This window comes from Oryctolagus cuniculus, chromosome 3, assembly GCF_964237555.1.
Source record: "Oryctolagus cuniculus chromosome 3, mOryCun1.1, whole genome shotgun sequence".
In the NCBI taxonomy this organism is placed as follows: domain Eukaryota; kingdom Metazoa; phylum Chordata; class Mammalia; order Lagomorpha; family Leporidae; genus Oryctolagus; species Oryctolagus cuniculus.
Genome location: NC_091434.1, coordinates 70154048 through 70177339, shown reverse-complemented (window position 1 = coordinate 70177339; position 23292 = coordinate 70154048). Strand labels below are relative to the sequence as shown.

The following is a 23292-nucleotide window of genomic DNA, read 5'->3' as shown; positions in this document are numbered from 1 at the left end:
AACCAATAGATATGACTACATTTAGTGAAAAATACCCTAATTATGTCATGAATTTTTGATTTATTTATTCTAGTGTCTCTTTTGATACTTGTCTATATTCTATCATGACAGGCTAAATTAAGAGCAGAGCCACTTTAGGGATTATTTCTGAAGAAGTGATCATTCACATCCCACTTCTAATCAGTGGTGCTGAGTGCTTCACATGTATTAGGAATACCCTTTCCTATACGGTTTAATCACAAGCTTCTCATTTCTGCTTGTAAAGAAGGTCCAACAAATTTCATCTTGTTTATTCTAGCTGACTTTTCTGGAGTGTTTGATAGAAGCTTTTCCTTCATACTGTGATTTTTGTTTTGGTACAGTAACCTCGGAATATAAAATTTGAATTCCCTACAAGTGCCATTGTATTTTATAGTTTTTTCTATCTATCCATGTTTTTTTGTAACATTTGTTTGTTTGTTTCTTTTTTTTTTTTTTTTAAAGATTCCTTTATTTATTTGAAAGAGTTACAGAGAGAGAGAAGGAGAGGCAGGGAGAGAGATCTTCCATCCGCTTGTTCACTCCCCAGTTGGCCACAACGGCCGGAGGTGTGCCGATCTAAAGCCAGGAGCTTCTTCTAGGTCTCCCACACAGGTGCAAGGGCCCAAGGACTGGGACATCTTCCACTGCCTTCCCAGGCCATAGCAGCAGGCCATAGCAGAGAGCTGGATCGGAAATAGAGCAGCTGGGACTCAAACTGGCGCCTATATGGGATGCCGGCATCGCAGGCACAGCACCAGTGCTTTAGCCCACTGTGCCACAGTGCCGGCCCCAAAAGTCTATGTTTAAAGTGTATTTCATGTTTCTCCAGCTTGATTGATAGATGCTAATATCACTTAATCCCTTCATGTCTTGTTTTTTTTTTTTTTTTTTTTATTTTTTATTTTTTTGACAGGCAGAGTGGACAGTGAGAGAGAGAGACAGAGAGAAAGGTCTTCCTTTGCCGTTGGTTCACCCTCCATTGGCCGCCGCGGCCGGCGCGCTGCGGCCGGCGCACCGCGCTGATCCGATGGCAGGAGCCAGGAGCCAGGTGCTTTTCCTGGTCTCCCATGGGGTGCAGGGCCCAAGCACCTGGGCCATCCTCCACTGCACTCCCTGGCCACAGCAGAGGGCTGGCCTGGAAGAGGGGCAACCGGGACAGAATCCGGCGCCCCGACCGGGACTAGAACCCGGTGTGCCGGCGCCGCTAGGCGGAGGATTAGTCTAGTGAGCCGCGGCGCCGGCCCCTTCATGTCTTGTTATTCTGACCATAAATTAATGTGATGTACTAGAATGCAAATCATGTAGTTATCTCATAGACTTGTGCTGTCCAATATAGTAACCTCTAGCCAAAGGTGACTTATACTTTTATTTAATTATTTTAGAGCAGACAACTGTTATCTACTGGTTCACTCTCCAAATGCTACAGTGGCCCTGGGGACCAGGAACTCACTCCAGGTCTCCCACATGGGCAGCAGGAACCCAGTTACTTGAATTCTCCCCAGTGCCTCCCAGAGTTTACATTGGCAGGAAGCTGGAGTCAGGGGTAGAGCCAGGTATCAAACCTAGGTACTGTGATTTGGGACCTGAGTGCCCATGCATGTGGCTATTTTAATAATTTAAGTTTAAATTAAGTGAAATAAAAAATTCAGTTCCTCAGTCACATTAACCATATTTCAGATGCTTTAAAGTCCCACATGACTACTGGTTATTTATTGGATGGCACACATACAGGCCATTTCCATTATCCCAGAAAGTCTATAAGCAAATATGTCAGAGACATTTTTCTCTTTGGATTCTCTATAAGATGTTGTCACAAATACACCTTTCATGTAAGTTCACAGTGAATACTCAGTAGAATTTGGTAACTGGCTTAAGACAGGTGCTTTTTCTTGTCTTTTAGTTTTTTAGTTTTGTAATTTAGTGGCAGTAGCATCTCTTGCCTTTGTCAGATCTTTTGGGTATTACTCTCCTTGTAGGTGGCTTGGAAATCAGATAGCTAAATTATGTAAAATAAATGCCAATAGAATCTGAGAGTGGTCGTAAAGTGAAGAAGAGTGAGAACTAGGGCAAGCTTCTCTGTGGCTCTTTATGTTGACTGTTCAGAGTCCTTTTTGACTTAACAGCAGTTTCTAAAATTGTGTTCCACAGTGAGGTGTGAGATAAGTTCTTAGAGTGTAATGATTTCAGCTCTACTTTTAAGGCAGAGAGAGCATGTCTTAAAAACCTTTTGTATTAAAAGAGTATAAAGAGTATACATAAGTATACAGCTTAGTGGATTTTCACAGGTGACACATTTGTGTAACCAGCTTCCCACCCCTCTTCAATCATATCCCTGCCCCCTCACCTCCCCAGGGTGAATAATATCCTAATTTCTACCAGCATGGATTAGTTTAGCCTCTTCTTGTTCTTGTAAATAGAACTAGATGATAGGTAATCATTTAAGTCTGGCTTCTTTTGCTCAAATATTGCCTGTATGTTGTACATTATTATAGACTGTTCATTAATGTATCTAATGCCTTTGAGAGGATGTGCCAAATTTTATTAATTTGTTGTTGATGGGTGTTTGTGTAATTTTCTGTTTGGGGCTGTCACACAGTAATGCTGCTGTTTATACTGTATGTCTGTTTACACTGTATGTCTTTTGGAGAACCTGTGTATACCCATTTCTATTGGATATATACTTAAAGTGTAATATGGGGTCAAAGGTATGCGTATTTTCTTTGTTGGTTGATATTGCCAAATAGTTTATTAATATACACTTCCAACGGCAATAATTAAAGTTTCTGAATGTTCCAAATCCTTACTTATAATTTGTATTTTCTATCATGTTCATGCTGGCCATTCTGATAGGTTTAGTAGTCACTTTCCATTCCTCTATTGACAGCCCCTGGCAGCCACCATCTATAGATTATTAGAAATATATGGATTTCTTTACTCTAGTCATTTCATATAAATCAAATCATACAGTATGTGATCTTCTGTGATCCTTTGTGTTCTTTCACTCAGTGTAATGATTTCAAAGATCATCCATGCTATAGCATGTGTCAGTAAAGTACTTCATTCCTTTTATGGATTGACCATATTTTGTTTATCTGTTCATCATTTGAGGAACATTTGAGTTGTTTCTTTTTATTTTTATAAGTGGTAAGAAATATTTAATGCATACTTGGAAAAATAATGTAGTGTCCAGAAATTGGTTAGTTATAAAGATTTACCCTTAGGTGGTGATTGCAGAGTTAGGAGGATGAACTAAACATTGTAGGGCTCCAATCATAGGCTGGAGACTTGGCTAGATATTTAATAAAACTTTAGCTCCTTGAGTATTTACAGTATTCTTATAAAGTAGATCACATTAACCCTTACCTGCAAATGATAACATCGAGGCCATGGGAGATACATAAACTTTCCCAGGCTTACCCAGCTGATAAATGGACAAAAACCATAGCTTGAAACCAAGGCTGGCTGTCGGCTGGAGCACTGGGATCAGCACAAAGATTAGACTGTAAGAAAAGAAATCATGTTTCAAAGACCTGTGTTACAGGTACTTCGTCAGTTTGTAAGACATGAGTCTGAAGTAGCTAGCAGTTTGGTTCTTGAAAGATCTCTGAATTGTGTGCAGTTATTGGAGCGAGTGGGTCAGGACCCTGTCATGAGACAGGTGGAAGGAAAAAATCCAGTCACAATATTTTCCTTAGCAACAAATGAGATGTGGCGATCAGGGGATAATGAAGCACACCAAATGGGTGATGTCAGTCAAAAAACAACATGGCACAGAATATCAGTATTCTGGCCAGGCCTCAGAGATGTGGCATATCAGTATGTGAAAAAGTGGTCTCGAATTTACATGGAAGGGAAGGTAGACTATGGTGAATACATGGATAAAAATAACGTGAGGCGACAAGCAGTGTTGCTGATAACATTATCTTTCTGAGTGACCAGACAAAAGAGAAGGCATAGAATGGATGATCCTTCTTTGGCTTTGTTTGGTATAGTCTCATTTCCAAATCATGTATAGCCTTTATAGTTTCTAAGGACAAGAATTAAAACACTGTTTTATTTATATATATATATATATATATATATATATATATATATATAAAAATAAATATAAAGGCTGATGGATTTGATTCCCGGCTCCACTCCCAGTTCCAGCTGCCTGCTAATGTGCATCTTGGAGGGCAATACGTGATGACTCAAGTAGTTGGATCCCTGCCCCTCATATGGGAGACCTAGATTGAGTTCCCAGCTCCTGGCTTCAACCTTGCACATTCCTAGTTGCAAGAATTTGGGGAATGAGCCAGTGGATTGGGAGCATTCTGTCTATCTCTCTGTCCCTCAAATAAATAAATGTGAAGACTAGGTCTAAAACTTCATTATCTTTTTACTGTATGTCTCTTAAAATCTTGTAAAAATCTCAATTATTGAACTTTCATATTTGACCTATGCATTTTATATAGAATATGGTAATAGAACTTGGCCCAATTATAATGTTAAATGGCCTATGGAGTCAAGTATATGTAGACTTTTTAATTAAGATGGTTTGAAGGAAATAGAAGATAAATTAACAATCAAGAGATCTCATTGGTGATAGAAAGTATTAACATGGTAATCTGATGCTTGGGAGATTAGGTGCCTAAGAAATTCTTGTCAGTGTGTAATATTGCAGGAGATATTTGCCTGTGTGGGGGTTTAGTTTGTTGTGTTGTAGATCTTATTTTCTATGCTGTGAAACAGGAAATTTCCTTTAAGTGTGCTGGAATCAGAGCATTTCCTAGCGCTCCCCCTGCTGGTTTCCTACCAGTAATTGAGTTGCCTAGTTGTCATAACTGCTGGTGCTAATGATGGAAATAAATAAGAGAAAGAAACTAATTTCAAGGTCCATTAGAAGCAAAGGAAAAAAATCAATGTTTGTTCCAAATGAAGTGGAAAAATAGAGTTAGGGAAAGGATTAAGTTTATTTATTTTAGAGTTCAAATTTAGCTATTGATTCCTTTTTGAGTTACAGGAAGAATACTTCTGATGGCATTGGAAACTTTCCATTTCAAACAGTTTAAACTTTTATTATTATTATTATTATTATTATTATTATTTTTGACAGGCAGAGTGGACAGTGAGAAAGAGAGAGAGAGACAGAGAGAAAGGTCTTCCTTTGCCGTTGGTTCACCCTCCAATGGCCGCCATGGCCGGTGTGCTGCGGCTGGCGCACCGCGCTGATCTGATGGCAGGAGCCAGGTGCTTCTCCTGGTCTCCCATGGGGTACAGGGCCCAAGCACTTGGGCCATCCTCCACTTCACTCCCTGGCCACAGCAGAGAGCTGGCCTGGAAGAGGGGCAACCGGGACAGAATCCGGCGCCCCGACCAGGACTAGAACCCGGTATGCCGGCACCGCAAGGTGGAGGATTAGCCTAGTGAGCCGCGGCGCCGGCCAACAGTTTAAACTTTATAACTTGGGGGTGGCATGATGCCAATCAGTGTGTAGAGTCAACTTTCTAAATCGGTGGTGATATTGCAAAAGTGCTTTGAACTAAAAGATAAACTTTTGGCGACCTCAGTGGAGAATTCTGAAATTGATTGATGAAGTATTAGGAGTCTAGATAGAATGCTATGAGCGGTCATTTGGAAACCTTCAGGTTAATGAGAAACTTCATTCTTAGGGAGGGAGGGGGAGCTCCTAGAGATCTGTACTATTTCCCCCTTCCAGATCTGATAGCCACCTTATGGAAGATAGGCATTTCATACCTATTTAATTGATTACTGCCTAGTAGATCTGACTCTTTCCCAGCTGTCTGTGACTTGACCTCACTTTTCTTCTTTTTGAAAAATGATAGGTTCTTTTAAGTTCTTAAAACTTAACAATTTTTAACATTTTGCCACAGTCACTTCAAATATAGCTAATGTATACATATACATATACAGTATTTTTTCCTTGAAAACAGATATTAATGTCACAAAGTGAGGGGTTCTTGACAATAATCATAACTTCACATTTCTTATAATAGCTGCAGGCAGCCACCATTCAACTTTCAGAGTTGCTGTTTGAGGAGGAATCTGTCTGCTCTTTTGGATTATAGGCATTTTATTTGATAATATATAGAATAGGAAATAATAATAGAAATAATTTAAGAAAACTGAGTATGATGAAACTAAATAATAGCTACTGATTATTTTTGTTAAAACGAATACCTCTAAATAATTAATCCCTTTGATATTGCACCTATTTAATTTACAAAAATGATGCAGTCCCAAGTTTTCAGGGAACATACATAAAACGAGGTCAGAGACTTTTAATAAGTTAAACATTGATCCAGCTGGATAATGGACAACTATTCTTTGCTTTGACAAAAGAAGAAAATCTAGTTTTACCTCTTGAGGATGATCACCTCATAATTAAACTTAAAATAAATAAAAGGTGACATTAATCCAAGAAAAAATAAATAGTTCTGATTAACATTGGCACTATAGGGATACATTCTGAGAACATTCTGGAAAACATTGAGATGATTTGTGTAAGTATCTCCAGCTTTATGAGCTCATGATTATGAGTCTTACTTGCATAGCTTCAGAATTGTTATTAGGACTGTTGGGACTATTACAGGAAATCAACCTACAAGTATCACTGCACACTTCTTGTCTTTGTAAGATAATTTTGAATTACTTAGTAAATCAAGAAGATTAAAAATTCCTTAGACTACTTTGGAACAGGAAGTACAGTGTAGATTATGTTTGCTTTTCAGCTTATTGTTATTTTTCTTCTATTACTAACTATAAATTTTGATAGTTAATTTTATATTTGATAGTTAATTTTAACCCATTTCAGTCTTCCCCTTAGAACCTTATATGAGGGTACTTCAAAAAGTTTGTGGAAAATTTAATTAAAACCTCATTTTCTACCCTCGTACTTCCATTATAACCCCTAACCCGTTTGATCTTGTATGACAATGTTTGATGGCTGTGTGTCCATCTCCCTTGAAGCTTTGTAACGGAGCAATGCCTTGCTTGTAGTCAAGGGAGAAATGCTTAAATGTGTCACTTAGTTGTAATGATGAACTGTCCGCCATGACATCTGCTACGGCTGCGAGGAATGACTCCTTCTCCCAAAGAGGAGGAAGTGCTGTGGAAATGGAACCATAAAGGTAAAGAGCTGAACAGAAAGAATGGCTAGAATTCAGGAAGCTGGAAGGGCCTTATCTGGGAGAGATGAGAAATGAGAGAACTGAAGTGCACCGATACGTTACTATCAATGGAGTCTGATTTTACTAAGAGTTAACTATTGAATGAAGCTTACAGTTTCTAATTAAGATTTGCATTTTTCACATTTGACATTTTCTTCTTACAGGTACAAGAAAATTCTCCAGGACATAGAGCTGGACTGGAGCCTTTCTTCGATTTTATTGTTTCTATTAATGGTTCGAGACTAGTAAGTTAATATTTTTGTACTTTTGTTTATAGTATTTGGTGATCTCCTGAAAATGTAGTTTTCCAGATTATCAGGAATGGATGTTTATTAATTCATGTTTATTAATAAATGCTTATTAATTAATGAATAATGATTCATTAATAGACATTACCCATATATAGAATATATTGTCAGTTTGTAGAAATTATTGCCTTAGTAAACATTCAAATGCCAAATCAAGAATACTGTATCAAGGCTGGCACTGTGACACAGAGGGTTAAAGCCCTGTCCTGAAGCGCCGCCATCCCATGTGGGCGCTGTTTATAGTTCTGGCTGCTCCTCTTCCAATCCAGCGCTCTGCAGTATAAGATGGCTCAGGTCTTTGGGCCCCTGCACCCGCGTGGGAGACCCAGAAGAGGCTCCTGGCTCCTGGCTTCGGATCAGCTCAGCTCTGGCCATTGTGACTGTCTGGGGAGTGAACCAGTGAATGGAAGACCTCTCTCTCTGTAACTCTGTCTTTCAAATAAATAAAATAAAGCTTTTTAAAAAAGAATACTGTATATCACATTGCAGTGATTTTCTTAGGGGAGTGGAATCAGCGGAGACTTTTATACGTTAAATATTTCATTTTGAGGGCTGGCACTGTGGTGTAGCAGGTAAGGCCACCGCCACCTGAAGCGCTGGTATCCCATATGGGCACCAGTTTGAGTCCTGGCTGCTCCACTTCTGATCCAGCTCTCTGCTATGGCCTGGGAAAGCAGCAGAAGATGGCCCAAGTCCTCGGGCCTCTGTACCCATGTGGGAGACCTGGAGGAAGCTCCTGGCTCCTGGCTTCAGATTGGCGCAGCTCCGGCCATTGCAGCCATTTGAGGAGTAAACCATGGAATGGAAAACACCTCTCTCTCTTTCTCTCTCTCCCTCGCTCTCCCTCGCTCTCCCTCTCTCCCCCTCTCTCCCTCTCTCCCTCTCTCCCTCTCTCCCCCTCTCTCCCTCTCTCTCCCTCTCTCCCTCTCCCTCCCCCTCCCTCCCTCCCTCTCTCTGCCTCTGCCTCTCTGTAACTCTGCCTTTCAAATAAGTAAACAAATCTTTTAAAAAATTCATTTTTATAAGCAGAGAGAAATAATTAAGATGGAAAAGATTATTCTTTTAAAAATTAATTGATTTGAAAGGCACAGTTAGAGAGAGATCTTTCATCCATTGGTGTACTTCCCAAAGGGCTGGTCCAGGCTGAAGCTAGGAGCCTAGAACTGCGTCCAGGTCTCCCATGTGTGGGTGTCAGGGGCCCAAGAGCTTGGGCAATCTGCTACTGCTTTCCCAGGTGCATTACCAGCTGGATAAGAAGTGGAGCAGCCAGGACTCAAACCAGCGCTCATAGGGGATGCCAGTGTTGTAGGTAGAGGCTTAACTTACTTCACCACAATGCCTACCCAGAAAAATTGAGTTTTAAAGATTTCAGATTCAGGGCTGGCGCCATGGCTCACTTGGTTAATCTTCCACCTGCGGCGCCGGCATTCCATATGGGTGCCGAGTTCTAGTCCCGGTTGCTCCTCTTCCAGTCCAGCTCTCTGCTGTGCCCTGGGGAGGGGGTGGGGCAGTGGAGGATGGCCCAGGTGCTTGGGCCTCTGCACCTGTGTGGGAAACCAGGAGGAAGCAGATTGGTGCAGCGCCAGCCGTGGTGGCCATTTGGGGAGTGAACCAATGGAGGGAAGACCTTTCTGTCTCACTCTCTCTCACTGTCTGTAACTCTACCTGTAAAAAAAAAAAGTTTTTTCAGATTTTGTAGCTTGTTGACAAATGAATTAGGAAAGACTATTGTCAAATAACTTGTCAGTTTTCTTGGAGCTAAGCTTCATGATATACATAATTTTATTAGAACCATACAGAGAGATGTGCTCTCTAAGTAAAAAATTAAAACTACTTTTTATAATTGTTCTCAGATGACCCATTGTGAAGTACTATAGGAAAGAAATTCTTGTGATAATAGCCACATGGTTGGTTAATTTTTTTTCTTAGCAGTCTTTTTGTTCATTTTTTATCAACATTCTCTGACATACTGGCCTTTATTCACTAAATAAGTTTACTCATTAAACTATTTAATTAAACACACATTGCTTCTGTTTTCCTTCCAGCTACTAATAAATAATGAAATATGTATTTAGAAGTAGAATCCAAGATTAAACTTCAACTTGGCTAGTGTTGTAGATTTTAAAATCTAAGTCATGGTGCCTTTGTGAGTAATGTGACTTTTTTTTAAAGGATTTATTTATTTATTTGAAAGTCAGTTACAGAGAGAGAGAGAGAGGTCTTACATCCGCTGGTTCACTCCCTAGTTGACTGCAATGGCTGGAGCTGTGCTGATCCAAAGGAGCTTCCTCTGGGTCTCCAACATGGGTGCAGGGGCCCAAGCACTTGGGCCACCTTCTGCTTTCCCTGGCCACAGCAGAGAGCTGGATCGGAAGTGGAGCATCCAGGACTAGAACTGGCGCCCATGTGGGATGCCAGCACCGCAGGTGGCAGCTTTACCCACTACGCCACTGTGTTGGCCCCAGTAATGTAACTTCTTATGGTGTATTTTCTTTTAAGCCCTTGATATCTTTAAATAATGTTAGTTGCAAATTACATCAGCCATAGTCAGCTATTAGAAAAAGGTCACATTGGGGTGGGCATTTGGCACAGTGGTTCAGGTTGCCATTTGGGATGCTTGATCCCCTATTGGAGTGTCTGGTTCAAGTTCTGGCTACTGTGCTTGATTCAGTTTCCTGCTAATGTGCACTCTATGAGGCAGCAGATGATGGCTTAACTACCTGGGTCCTAGCCACTCACATGGGACATCCAGACTGACTTCTGTTCGCGTGACTTCAGCCTAACCCAGCCTTGACTTCTGTGGGCATTTGGGGAATGACAACCAATGGAAAATATCTGTCTCTGTCTCCACCTCTCCTGTCTTTCTGCCTTTAAAATAGAATGAAAATAAATACATGTTTTTTCAAAATATAATTTTAGAAGTCAGTTTTAAGCTGTTGCTAACAGAAGTTGTTCTTAGTTTCTTTTTTTAATGTGGAAGAACACTTGACTGTGAATCCTGTTGAATGTTTTAAGTATGTTGATTATTTATATTACCCTTAGAAGGGCTATAGGACACTTTGGGTACAGTTCACATTAAGTTTTTCATTATTAAGGAGTATGATTTCTGTGTGTTTACAGAATAAAGACAATGACACTCTAAAGGATCTGCTGAAAGCGAATGTTGAAAAGCCTGTAAAAATGCTTATCTATAGCAGCAAAACCCTGGAGCTGCGAGAGACCTCGGTCACACCAAGCAACATGTGGGGTGGCCAGGGCTTGCTGGGAGTGAGCATTCGTTTCTGCAGCTTTGACGGGGCAAATGAAAACGTCTGGCATGTGCTGGTAAGTATCAGTGGTCAACTGTTACTTGTAGTTTAAGAAGTGGTGTAGAGAGGTTACTTACCAGTGGTTATCTGCAGCTTGGTGAGATTGGGAGAGTGTTATTATTAGGCTCTTTTTGGTTTCTGAAAAATAGCATGCATTGCTTTTTAAATATGGATTAATTAAAAAAAAAAACTTGAGGTAAAGCAAAAATAGAAGCATTAGAACTATACTTCTAATGATTTACCCGTTGGAAGCATCCGTTAAAACTGCTGCTACAGAAATTTTAAAATCTTTATAAAGTATTATATACTTTTTGTGCTTGGAAGTTTGAAATATGTATATTCTGTTGTTTTTACATCTGACATCTCTAATGAGACAGACATAATGGGGTTTTTTAATTCACTATAGTTAAGAACTGTGAATGTAAAAATTGGAAGATTATTTTCTATATATAATTTAGGGATATGTTTTGTGTCATCCTAGGAAGTAGAATCAAATTCTCCTGCAGCACTGGCAGGTCTTAGACCTCATAGCGATTACATCATTGGAGCAGATACAGTCATGAATGAGGTAATGAGTGTGTTTATGAATAGTGAGAATTGAATGGCATTGTCTCATTGATATTTAAGTTCAGAAGGCTATTTGCATACTTTGCATTTAGAATTTAAATTTGTCTTTACTGATCAAGATAGCTTATACCTAAATATCCTATTAAATGGAGCATCTTGGGGGTGGGGCTCTTCAAAGTATAGCTGGGAGGAAAAATGTATGACAATTGCACACTTTTTTGAATATGGTATACAGAAATCTCTTTCATACCTGAAGACTGAATCAAAATCCTTATTTAGGTCATTGTTTATTTTCCCTTTCCCATTTTTGATTTTTTTGTTTTTTGATAGGGAGAGACACAGAGAGGTCTTCCATCTGCTGATTCACTCCTCCTGGCTGACACCAGGAGCCTGAAACTCCAACTCAGTCTCCCATATGGGTGGCAAGGACCCAAGTACTTGGGCCATTATTTGCTGCCTTCCCAAGTACATTAGCAGGGAGCTGGATGAGAAGCAGAACAACCAATACTGAAACCATCACTCTCTTATGGAATGCTGGTGTCAGGCAGCTGCTTAACCTACTGCACCACAATTTTGCTTTTTAAGGTGACAAATTAGCTTAGCCATCTTGGTTAAATCCTTTTCTTCATCTGTTAGCCAGTGGAAATGTACAAGAGTATTTCAAAACAATTCCTGGAAAATGGAATTAAAAGATGCTTTTTGGGTGCAAAATATTTAGAAATCCATGCAGTTTTTTTCATAATACACATTTTCTAGCAACTTTTTGAAGCTATTGCTAAATCAAAAATGAGAAAAGTGAGGTGCCCAGATAACTAAGTCTCAATAATGGTAAAAGCAGAATATGTTGAATTTGGGTATAGAAGAGGTTTACCAAGAATGCTGGTAGGTCCATGTAATTGGGCCTGAGGCCTTGCACATAATACATCTGCTTGAATTAATGTATTGAATTAAACCTTACTGGCATTATGGGTTTTCACAAATGATTCCCATCTCTGGGGTAGGGCTTAGAGTATTTATTTAATTAAATAAAATAAAGTTTCCAGGTGATTCTGTTGATAACCAGGTGAGAGATTCACTGTTTTAAAGTATGCTAACGAGGGGCCTGCACTGTGGTGTAGCAGGTAAAGCCGCCTCCCCAGTGCTGGCATCCCATGTGGCACCAGTTTGAGACCCGGCTGTTCCACTTCCGATCCAGCTGTCTGCTATGGCCTGGGAAAGCAGCAGAGGATGGCCCAAGTCCTTGGACCCCTGCCTCCGCATGGGAGACTTGGAAGAAGCTTCTGGCTTCTGACTTCAGATCGGTGCAGTTTTGGTCGTTGTGGCCAATTGGGGAGTGAGCCAGCAGATGGAAAACCTCCCTCTGCCTTTGCCTCTCCTTCTCTCTGTGTAACTTTCAAATAAATAAAAAATCCTAAAAAATAAAATAAAGTATACTAACGTGACAACTTTGTTCTCTTTGTGGTGTTTTTGTAGTCTGAAGATCTGTTCAGCCTGATTGAGACACATGAAGCCAAGCCCCTAAAGCTTTATGTGTACAACACAGACACTGACAACTGTCGAGAAGTGATTATCACACCGAATTCTGCATGGGGTGGAGAAGGCAGGTAAGGTCACTTTTAAGATACTTATGACTGTTTGAAGTTACCAGATTGTGTGGAAAAAAATTTTTTTAAAGATTTGTTTTTTATTTGAAAGGCAGAATTTCAGAGAGACAGAGAAAGAGACCCTTCACTGGTTCGCTCTCCAAATGGCCACAACAGCTGGGGCTGGGCCATGCTGAAGCCAGGAGCCCTGAGCTTCTTCTGGGTCTCCCCCGTGGGTGCAGGTGCCCAAGCACTTGAGCCATCCTCCACTGCTTTCCAGGCACATTAGCAGGGAGCTGGATCAGAAGTGCAGCAGTGGGGACATAAACTGGTGCCCAAATGGGATTCTGGCGCTGCAAGCGGCACTTTACCCACTACACCACAATGCCAGCCCCATGTAGTAAACATTTATTACATTTATTTAGAAATAAGTTATTGGTTAATTATAATAGTCCTCTTGAGAAAAGGATAGAGCTGACCTTCAATGCTGAAACTAGTACTTCATTTTCTTCAGGCAATATGGTATATATACTGTAGTCGTTTTCCTTACTGATCTTAGAGCTAACAGCATTTTGCACAATCATAAAAAATCCTAGGGATTGGGAATTTCTCCAATGTTTTCTGAAATATCCAGTCCTTGGTGAGAGAAGAGTGATGTAGTTACTATAGGCGGGAAACCTCTGTTTGCTCAGTGTCTTTGCCCACAAGCTGATTCTGTCACTACTGAATTCTCACTTGTAATTTGAGAAAAGTAAGATGGAGGTGTCATCTACAAATTGGCCTGTCTGGGGCAACACTTGATCATGTTATCGCTGCCTTGTCCAGCTGTGTCAATTTAAGCACACAGAAATAAGATCTTCCTAAGGCATTCAGAATTGGTTCTTTTCAGAGGAACTGCCTCATATAAACTAAATTGGCAAAGAAACCGCTGTATTTATTTGAATGTCAAATTTTCAGTTTACAATAGAAAAATGCTCCATTTCCAGTTAGAAGAACCGGTAGTTCTGGTTAGGACCATAAGAGTGCTTGCTGAGCATGGAGGCAAAGTACTAGGAGAAGATTCTGTGGAGAGTGAAGTCTGATAGGAAAGAGCGTCATTTTTAATTACCAACTAAATACCACTGCAGTCTTGTTCTTTCCTGGCCTTATGTCAGTTATTCGTTTTCTTGGGAAAACAGTTTTCCTTTAGGTGTGGTTCATGTCATTGGTTGGCCAGCCATTACTCATCGGCTCATACAGCCCATTTTCCTGAGTCTGCCTCTGGCCAAACATTTGGTGCTCCTGTGCCTCTTTTATTCCTTATTACGAGGCCTACCACTTTTCAGTCATTATTACATCATTTTTTCTCTTAACTTTATTCCTGGGTTACCTTTAGTTTACAGCAGATCATGTACCATTACCTCAAGTACCTGTTCCACTGCTACTTAGTTACTTTGATTAATGAACACCTCATTTTAAACTACCTCTGTGGTGGCTCAAGTACTTGGATTCCTGCAATCTACATGGAAAAGATGGATTGGGTTCCTGGCTCCTGGCTTTAGTCAACTGTTATAGACTTCTGAAGAGGGAACCAGGAGATGGGAGATCTCTTTACTGGGGCAGACAGACTATAAGCAAATAAATATACATCATGTTGGATGGTGATAGAAACTTAAAGAAAAACAAGAAGTAAGGGTAGCATCACTGATGGAGGGAAGGGTACTTTTCCATACAGGATAAACAGAGGAGACCTCTGATAAGATGACATTATTTGAAAGCATGGAAGTGTGTGTATTTATATTTTAAAACCTCAAAGAAATTCAAGCTATAATTGACATAAGAAACAAATGTTTTCATAGCCTGGGATGTGGCATTGGATATGGTTATTTACATCGAATACCTACACGTCCATTTGAAGAAGGCAAGAAAATCTCTCTTCCAGGACAAATGACTGGTACACCTATTACTCCTCTTAAAGATGGGTTTACGGAGGTAAGATAACTTCCTGATTTAATCTTAAAGTTTCCACCAAAGCAGGCCAAGTGTGTCAGTGCATATGGTAGCAGCATTAACTGAGATAGGGCTAATGATGAATTTGAGGTTCTTGTAAGATATCCACATGGTTAGATATATGAATCAGCATTCCACTAAACAAATGAAGTCGTTTTAGTTTTCCTGTCATTTCTAAGACTTGATGATGCCCAGGACAAGAGAGCCTGGTTGGCCTGGCTGAGGCCATGAGTCACTCCCTTGGTTTGGCAAGGGCAAGCACCCTGATTGACAGTCCCACTAGCCCTGCTAGAAAAGAGCACAGGGCTAGAGATGAAGATTTGAGAATTACCAACAAAGCAAAGGTAATTTAACCCGATGGGTATTGGTAAAGATTGTCTAGAGATTGGGCCTGTGTGGATCAGAGGATTGAGATCAAAATCTTGAAAATCTGCATGGGAAGAAATAGGGAATTCAACAAAGGAAAACTGGGAGATGTCCCGAGAACAAAGCTTCTAGAAAAGGGGCATCATCAGCCCTTAGGTACTGTCGAGAAGTTAGGTGAGAGAAGTGGAAACATGATGTCCTGGGCAAGAGCGTTTCCAAGTGCGTGGTAGGTAAGGTGATGCTTAGCTGGTGTTGTTTTCAGAAACTTGAGAAAGCAGGAAGAGCTCAGTACTTGAGCAGGCTTGGGGGGTTTTAAATGGTTCTTATCCCAGTATAGTTGAGTCTTATCTTCACAATTAAATAAAAACTGCCCCCAAAGAAAATGCCGCTCCTGTAAAGACAGGGCTGCTGCCATTGTCATTTTGTGGCACGCTCTGGCCATCCCTGGTTCTAGAGGAAGTGAAGGGCGGCTACTCACCTCTCCTCACTCTCCATCCTTACCCCACTGATGGCTCATGGCCAGACCAGTGTAGTTACTTTGTTCCAATTCCAACCACCATGTCCACTCCCCTCCACCCCCATCCAGTGTGTGAGCCTCTGGGAAGTCTGAGAAGACCAGAGAGTGCAATGGCTGCTAGGGAAAGGGCCACCATGCAAGTTAGGTTGGAATGTAGCTGAGGCCTCCGGGGCTGGCAGAAGTTGGAGCGCTTAGAAGTAAAAGTACTCATCTGTAGAGAGTAGACTACAGTGTACCGTATAGACTCCTTTTTGCCCCTGAAAAGTAGAGATCTGGATGCCACATTCAGTCATTGCTAAGAAAAGTTTGAGTGGATTCTTCAGGCTGGATATCTTGAGAAACTTCTGAGAAATCTATCATGATACTGAGATTTCCAGCTGTTTCTTGCAGGAGCAATGACAGTTAAAACTAGCTGAGAATTCAGAGAGAAGAGTGTAGCAGTAGAGTTCAGGGGTTGGGTAAAATGGTTTCTGGGTGACTAAGAAGTAGTAGACAGTCTCCTGGTGTGGAAGCAGCTAGAGCAGAGTGTGGACTGGGCAAAAAGCCACGTGTGCAGACACGGGAAGTGACGGGATGGAAATGTGTGGCCAGGGGTCGGCCCTGGGGTATCTGAATCAAGAAGGGCTTTCTGAAAGTGGGCACCGTGGGCACCACATAAAACCTGGCGGCTGCTCTGTGATCCCAGTGTGCTCCTCCAGGGCAGCTGAGAGCCTGTTTTTCTTTTCTTTTCTTTTTAAAAAGCTGAAATAATTTTCTTTCTTTTTTATTCCTCCCTTTCCTTGAAAGGTCCAGCTGTCCTCAGTGCATCCCCCATCTTTGTCACCCCCTGGAACCACAGGAATTGAACAGGGTCTCTCTGGACTTTCTGTTAGCTCAACTCCGCCGGCCGTCAGCAATGTTCTCAGTACAGGTGTGTAGAAAACGTGCGGTCTTTTCAGTTGGCTGTTTGCATAGAGCTGTGATAGTTCATGCCAGTACACCTTGAAAGCTGCATGTGCTGACTGTTGACAGGTTGTGTCTGTGGAAGCTTGGACTCATCACCACTGCATACACTGGGGCCAAAGCTTGAAGCCCTTTTGTGTGTTTCAGACCTTCAGCTTCTCTAGCTTACACAGTTTGTAGAGACAGGACTCTGCTTTAAATTCTTTTATTTGCTCTGTTTACACAACAAATGTTTGCCTGTTTCCTAAGTGGTAGGCCCTGCAGATGCAAAAGTGAGCTGGCAAACATGGGTCTGTCTCCCTTCGTTTCTTTATTCCTTGTTCTATCTAGTTCTATCTAGTTCAAACATTTTGTTTTAGTGGGTTCTTAAAAAAAAGTTTTGCTGAGATATAATTTATATATCTTAGAATTTCACCCCGGGTATACAGTTCAGTGACTTTTAGTATATTTGCAGAATTGTACAACCACCAACTCAGTCACTTTTAGAATGGTTGATTACCCCAAAAGAAGCCCTGTAGCATTACCATTCACTCTGTGTTTTCCCCAGTCTTCTAGACCTATACACTCACTGATCTACTTTCTGTCTCTCTGGATTTGCTTATCTGGGCATTTCATGTAATATATGTGGTCTTTTGTGGCTGACTTCTTCCACTTAGCATGTTTTCAAGGCTGATTTTAATTAATTTCATTTTTCTACTTCAATTATGGGACTTGCAGAAATATAAAAATATGTTTTAGGTAATGACATTTTTAGAAAATGGTTTATTGTTTTGAAGTGGCAGTAATCAGTGTGATCTTTTTGTAAAACCCCTTACACCCTATGTCCCCTCCCTTGATGGAGTTTTGTACAAAGAACCATTATACATACATACATACATATACATTAAACATGAGTTTTATTGATTTGACATCTTTCTTTTTTCCTTTTCCTCATTAGAATATAAACTTACTGAAAATTGTGATTTCTGGTTTTTCACACCATGAAGTTCTTCAGTGCCTCAATCAGTGTCTCATATATAGTGGATGCTCCCAGTGACTTGAGGGAGTGAAAGCACCAACTGTCCATCCAACCCCTTCGAGAAGCTGGTGAAAGCAAAGAACCCATTTCCCAAAAACAGTTGTACACAATTTTAGGAGCTTCACAGGCCCTATTAAGCCCTCTCGTGGGTCCTATGTTTAGAATTCCAGGCCTAGAATTAGTCAGTTGGTTTTGAGACTATGAGTGTTTAAGAATAAACAAAAACTTACATGAAAGATTTTATTAGGAATTAGAGAAAATTTGCTAGTCAATGTAAGCTGCTTTCATTTTCTTAAAACTGAGATTTGAAGAGAAATATATAAAAATAGAGCATTACTGTCCTATGTGACCATGTAACAAAGCACACAGCATCCAGCAGTTTGGTACAAAATAGAGAACACCTCTGATGTTTGAATGAAATACTCCGCTCTGAGGTCTAGTGGAGACCTTCCCCCCCCTCTGTGTTCATCCCTCTGATTTCTACAGAAAAGTACATACATGAATACACACAAGACTGCAAATGATGGATTCGTCCTTTGAGGCTCAATTTATGCTGCCATCATATTTGAGCGCATCTCTGTAAGACAAAACCTAGGATCCGTGTCTGGTAGTGCAATTGTTTCAGCGTCAGTAAGCCCTCCTTTTGAGTAGGTGGTAAACATTGATAAGTAGATCTTTATTAGGTAGTCTGAGAAATTCTCAAAACCTAAAATCTGTGTGGAGAAGCCCTATTGAATCGGGGCTGCTGCTTTAAATTTGCAATTCAATGTCATCCTGCAGTTGGGCTTCTACATGTGCTCCTAAGGGTTGCTTGTGTGCAATTACAGTTAATGAATACCCAGGTGCCCTTTAGCTTTGAGGGGCCGACTTTTAGTTGAATACCTTAGATACCGTCCCAGGGTTTTAGGAGTATTTATTATGATGATCTCAGGCTAACGTCAGCACGAGTGGAAACGTGGTGGACCTCTGAGAAGGAGCGCAGAAGCCAAGGTCGAAAGGCAGTGGAGACTCAGAAGCCAAGCTGTTCTCTCCCTTGACCGTCCGTGTCACTGCCCTCTTTCAAGACCATCACTCACTGGCTGACAAGGCACACAGTTCCCAGCAGCCACTGGTGTTTGTGGCCTCTTACTCCAGGAGCCCAGTAGAGTTTGATTACTCGGAATCCTTGTGTCCCATTTTCGAATTTCAGAGACAGTTTTCTCATCCAGCTCTGCTTGGGTCAGGTGTAAGCTTAGCAGGGGGAGGCATTTCACAGTCTCCTGCCCTCTTGATCCAGGCTCTGATTCAGGGCCTAGGACAGAGATGGAGGATCGGCTATGAAGTGAAGCTGTGGTGAAGTCCGTGGTACAGCCAGGAATTGGGACAAAGATGGCCCCACCATGGAGGGGAGGGGACTGAAGATCCCTAGTATAAATAGTCTGTTCATTTTGTGTCAGCTGAATTTTTTTAGTTAAAGAAATCATTGTGCTTTTCCTTTAGGTGTACCAACAGTTCCGTTATTGCCACCACAAGTAAACCAGTCCCTCACTTCTGTGCCACCGATAAACCCAGCTACTACATTACCAAGTAAGCAGCGGGACTGGAGATGGGTGCAGTATCAGTCTTAGTAATGTTTGCATCTTAAACAACAATGAAAGCGTTTTACACCTATGTGGTGACTTTTTATGTCTTTTAATCTCATTTTTACTCTGCAATAATGTTGTGATGAGTGAAAACAAATGCCAACTCTCTTAATGAAACAAGATACTAGTTACCAGCTAGTTAGCTGCTGAGCCCAAGGCTCCTTATCCCCAGCTCACCACTCCCCCACCCCCAAGCCCTACAATGCAGCATAAACCGGGAATAAGGAGTGTGTAAAAGTCCCTCCTGTAGCCCCTCCACAGTCGGGGCTTTCTGACAGTTATTGGTGTGAGTAGACCTTATGTCTAGAAAGAGCACACCTTCCTTGGGTCCTCAGTAGCTGTAACATTACATTTTTGTATATTTCTCTTAGTAGTCCCCAAAAGACCAAGACTCTATATCCAGCTGATAATGATCAAATGTTGTTTGAATGATCAAATATATGTAAATTGTGAGGACCTTCGATTGTATGGCTAGAGATGTCATTATGCAGACCTAGTAAGCCATGCGCCACATGTGTACACACAAGGAATATGGAAGCCAGCGTGGTAGAGTGTTGACATGTGAGGAATTTAGGTGACAAGTGTATGTGGGTTCTTTCTGCTACTTTTGCAACTGTAAGCCTGCAGTTATTTCAGAAGGAAAATAGAGTTTCAGAGAGACTATAACCCTCAGCCATCAGAGGAAAATTCGGTTCCCTTTGCCGCCATATTTGCTAAAATAAGTCAGCCTCTCCCCGAGAGCAGTCAGGGCATCACGCTCTTGGTGCAGAGCATCAGGAGTCTTAGTCACTTGGTTTCACTCTGCTGATTTAGCCAGCCAGTCACTTAGCTATAGACAGAGACCCCAGAGATCCTGCGGGTCCTAACCTGCGCATTCAGGGCGCTGGGGACTGTCACTTTGAAGTGGATAGCATGTGTTTGGGGTACCCAGGGGTTTCTTTGGCGCAGATGAAGTGATGTGCCTTTGTTCTGTTCTGCCCTCTACGCAGGTCTCATGCCTTTACCAGCCGGACTGCCCAACCTCCCCAGCCTCCCCAACCTCAACCTCCCCGCACCGCACATCCTGCCGGGCGTTGGCTTCCCTGAGCTCTCGAACCCGGGTATGTTGCAAGTCTTCCCCTCCTAGGACTCTCACTAATAAAAAGCTGCGTTCAGGAAAGCCAGTCCTCTAGTTCAGTTTTTTCCAGAAAGGGCAAATCAATTTAACGCTTTTCCCTTGCTTCAAATTATTAGGAATGTTTCTTGCTGAAAAACTTTTTTTAAAAAGATAAAGAAGAATGTGCTTTTCTGAGTCTCCTCTGCCTGGCTGCCTCTCCCCTTCTGCATGCTTGCTGACAGCTCAGGCACCTCAGGGCCTGCACAGGGTGGCCTGGAGGCCAGGCCACCAATTTCTCCTGCTGCCAGTGTGGGAGGCGGCTGCCCCTAGGGCAGAGGTAGGACCTGTTTTGCATAGCATTGCCCACCTCCCCCCCCCAACGCCGCAGGTCGATCCTCGCTGTACCGGAAAGTCGAGGTAATTGATTCATACTCCCCATTCTTGACTGTTTCATAATGCTCACAGTAAGAACTGGAGAGATGTTAGCGGCCGACAGGTAAGACAGCTGGTACTCAGTGTGGCCACGTTCGGCTTTCACACACTGCTGAAAGCGAGGCGGCAGTGACCCACACTCTGCTCCCACGGTTAATGATTCCCCATGTGGCCTTCACCTTTGACGGGCTGACTTTGAATTGACGCTCCGTAGTCTGGTGCACGCTGTCGCCGTCTGTTTCTAGAGTATAACTGGCCCTCTACTTGTCACGCCGTCTGTGTGGACTCGGCAGTCGACTTGGTGTCTAGCGCAGGGGTTTAAAAGGAAGCAGCAGCCATCTTGAACTGCCGTCTGCTGTCGCGATGGCCCGTCCTTTGGTTTGCAGCCGTGTTCTTGGCTCCTCCTCCGTCCCTCTCCAGTCTGAGAGGTCCTAAGGGCAGGAGGCTGGCAGCAGCCCACAGCCCGTCCTGAAGCCCTGTATCATAACTTGCCTTTGTTTTGTGCCTTGAGCAACACTCTTCCTTTAGTCTGCATTTTAGTCATCAGAATAAACCTGCCTACTTACTACCGGAGGCTGGTAGCTGAGGGGAGGCCTACAGGCTGCATCCCAGCCCCTCGGGTTGCAAGGGAGGGTTGGCTGACACCTCCCTCCTCCCCTGGTATGGGGGGGCGGGGGCTGTGATCAGCTCGCAGCTGGGCAGGGGTGGGGAGGCTCACATCCTCCCCCACATCCAGCTGTATGGGGCCTGGGTGGGCTCCCAGCCATCCTGACTGGGCGATGGGTCTCCCCTGGTGGCCGGCTGAGGTGCTCAGGAACTTGGCCCTGACCACTGCTGTCTCGGGGGTGTTGAACTCTCATGGCCTCCAAGCAGAGACAAAGGTTGTGAACTGCACTGTCTCTCCTTGGCCTCGACTTCTATTGAGATGCAAGTAAGTTTGTGACACTGTGGGCTGCTCTTAGAGTGCCGGGAGGACTTACCGTGTGTGCCGTTTCTGTCCTAGGTCTGCCACCTCTTCCTTCCTTGCCTCCCCGCAACCTAGCTGGCATTGCACCTCTCCCCATGCCATCCGAGTTCCTCCCGTCCTTCCCTTTGGTTCCAGAGGGCCCTTCCGCAGCCAGCTCGGGGGAGCTGCTGTCTTCCCTCCCGCCCACCGGTGACCCGCCCTCCGACCCTGTCACGACTACTGCAAAGGCAGATGTTGCCGCCTCACTCACTGTGGATGGGACACCCCCTGCTTCCAAGGCCCCCACCACTGTTGAGGACAGAGTCAGCGACTCCACCCCAACCAGCGAGAAGCCGGTTTCCACGGTCACGGATGCAAATGCTCCTGAGTCACCTTAACTTTGAACCGTTCGTCGGCATTGGCGTGGTGTATTTATTTAACCACGGGAGCGTGTCTGGAAAAGCAGACTGTCATTAATTTCATACTAGTTTGTACCTATCTGTAGGCGTCCTGTAAATAATTATAAGGGGAAACTAAGCGAGAGGACATGGGCTTGGGTCCTGCCAGGTTGGGGTGAGGCTTGTGGCCTGGTGAGGGAAATGGCGGAAAGTGCTTGTATTTTAAACAACCAAAAAGAATTGGGAGGGTGGCCCGCTGCCAGGCTTCCACTGCCGCTGCTGGGGTGTGCATCTTTGGGGACGGTGATGGCGGGGTGTGCACTAGGTTCCCTGTCCCCTTGCTGCTCCTTCCACGAGAAAATGAAATGTACTCATGCAGCATTTCTTGTATGTTGTAAACCGCTGGTGAGAATGCAGACCACCTCACTAAACTGTAAAAGGAAAAGATATCTACCTTTTGGTCTCTGTGAGTCACATCTCTATAAAGGTTTACACAAAAATTCCAACTGAAGATGTTTGTTAGAGTTCCACAGTGTGCACTATTAACTGAACATCTTTTTATTCAGCCTATACACAGATCCTTGTTTTGAGCTCTCAAAATTACTCAGACAACATTTTGTAACTGCTGCTGTTGCTTTATACGTACACACATAAAATGGCATTTACAAAAGAAATAAAGGGAATGTTGCACAGTTTTAAACCAGAAGGTGGCACTTTGTGGCTACTTCTAGTTTAGCTCTACTGGGAAAGCATCGATACAGCAATAAATGACAGTAATTTTACTCTTCTTGTGTTGCACTAAGTCACAGCTTGTCGTTGCCACATGTGCACTTGCTGCTCTCCAGTATGTCACACATCTTTTACGTTCTCATGTCTGATGTTTGCTTTCTTAGAAGTTTTCTGAGACATGGTAAGTTAACTGGAACTGATTTATGGAATGAAATTAAACGCCTCTTCTTTCCTGGTTTTTGAAGTAAGATGAAAGGTTCATGGGTTCTTGGCCAGGG

The 23292-nt window shown here is 42.6% G+C and overlaps 1 protein-coding gene and 1 pseudogene across 1 annotated transcript in view; both read left to right on the top strand.

Annotated features, from left to right (window-relative positions):
* The window catches only part of GORASP2 (golgi reassembly stacking protein 2), a 35442-nt gene extending 12375 nt beyond the window's left edge, over positions 1 to 23067 (top strand). The window contains exons 2-10 of the mRNA XM_002712278.5: positions 7358 to 7438; positions 10622 to 10825; positions 11291 to 11377; positions 12850 to 12980; positions 14798 to 14930; positions 16618 to 16741; positions 19271 to 19357; positions 20403 to 20513; positions 21945 to 23067. Of these exons, the coding sequence (XP_002712324.2) occupies positions 7358 to 7438; positions 10622 to 10825; positions 11291 to 11377; positions 12850 to 12980; positions 14798 to 14930; positions 16618 to 16741; positions 19271 to 19357; positions 20403 to 20513; positions 21945 to 22285 (1299 nt within the window). The 3' untranslated portion in view covers positions 22286 to 23067. The remainder of the gene's footprint in view (positions 1 to 7357; positions 7439 to 10621; positions 10826 to 11290; positions 11378 to 12849; positions 12981 to 14797; positions 14931 to 16617; positions 16742 to 19270; positions 19358 to 20402; positions 20514 to 21944) is intronic.
* On the top strand, positions 3395 to 4363 carry LOC138848983 (single-stranded DNA-binding protein, mitochondrial pseudogene; annotated as a pseudogene).
* Positions 23068 to 23292: the final 225 nt, after the last annotated feature.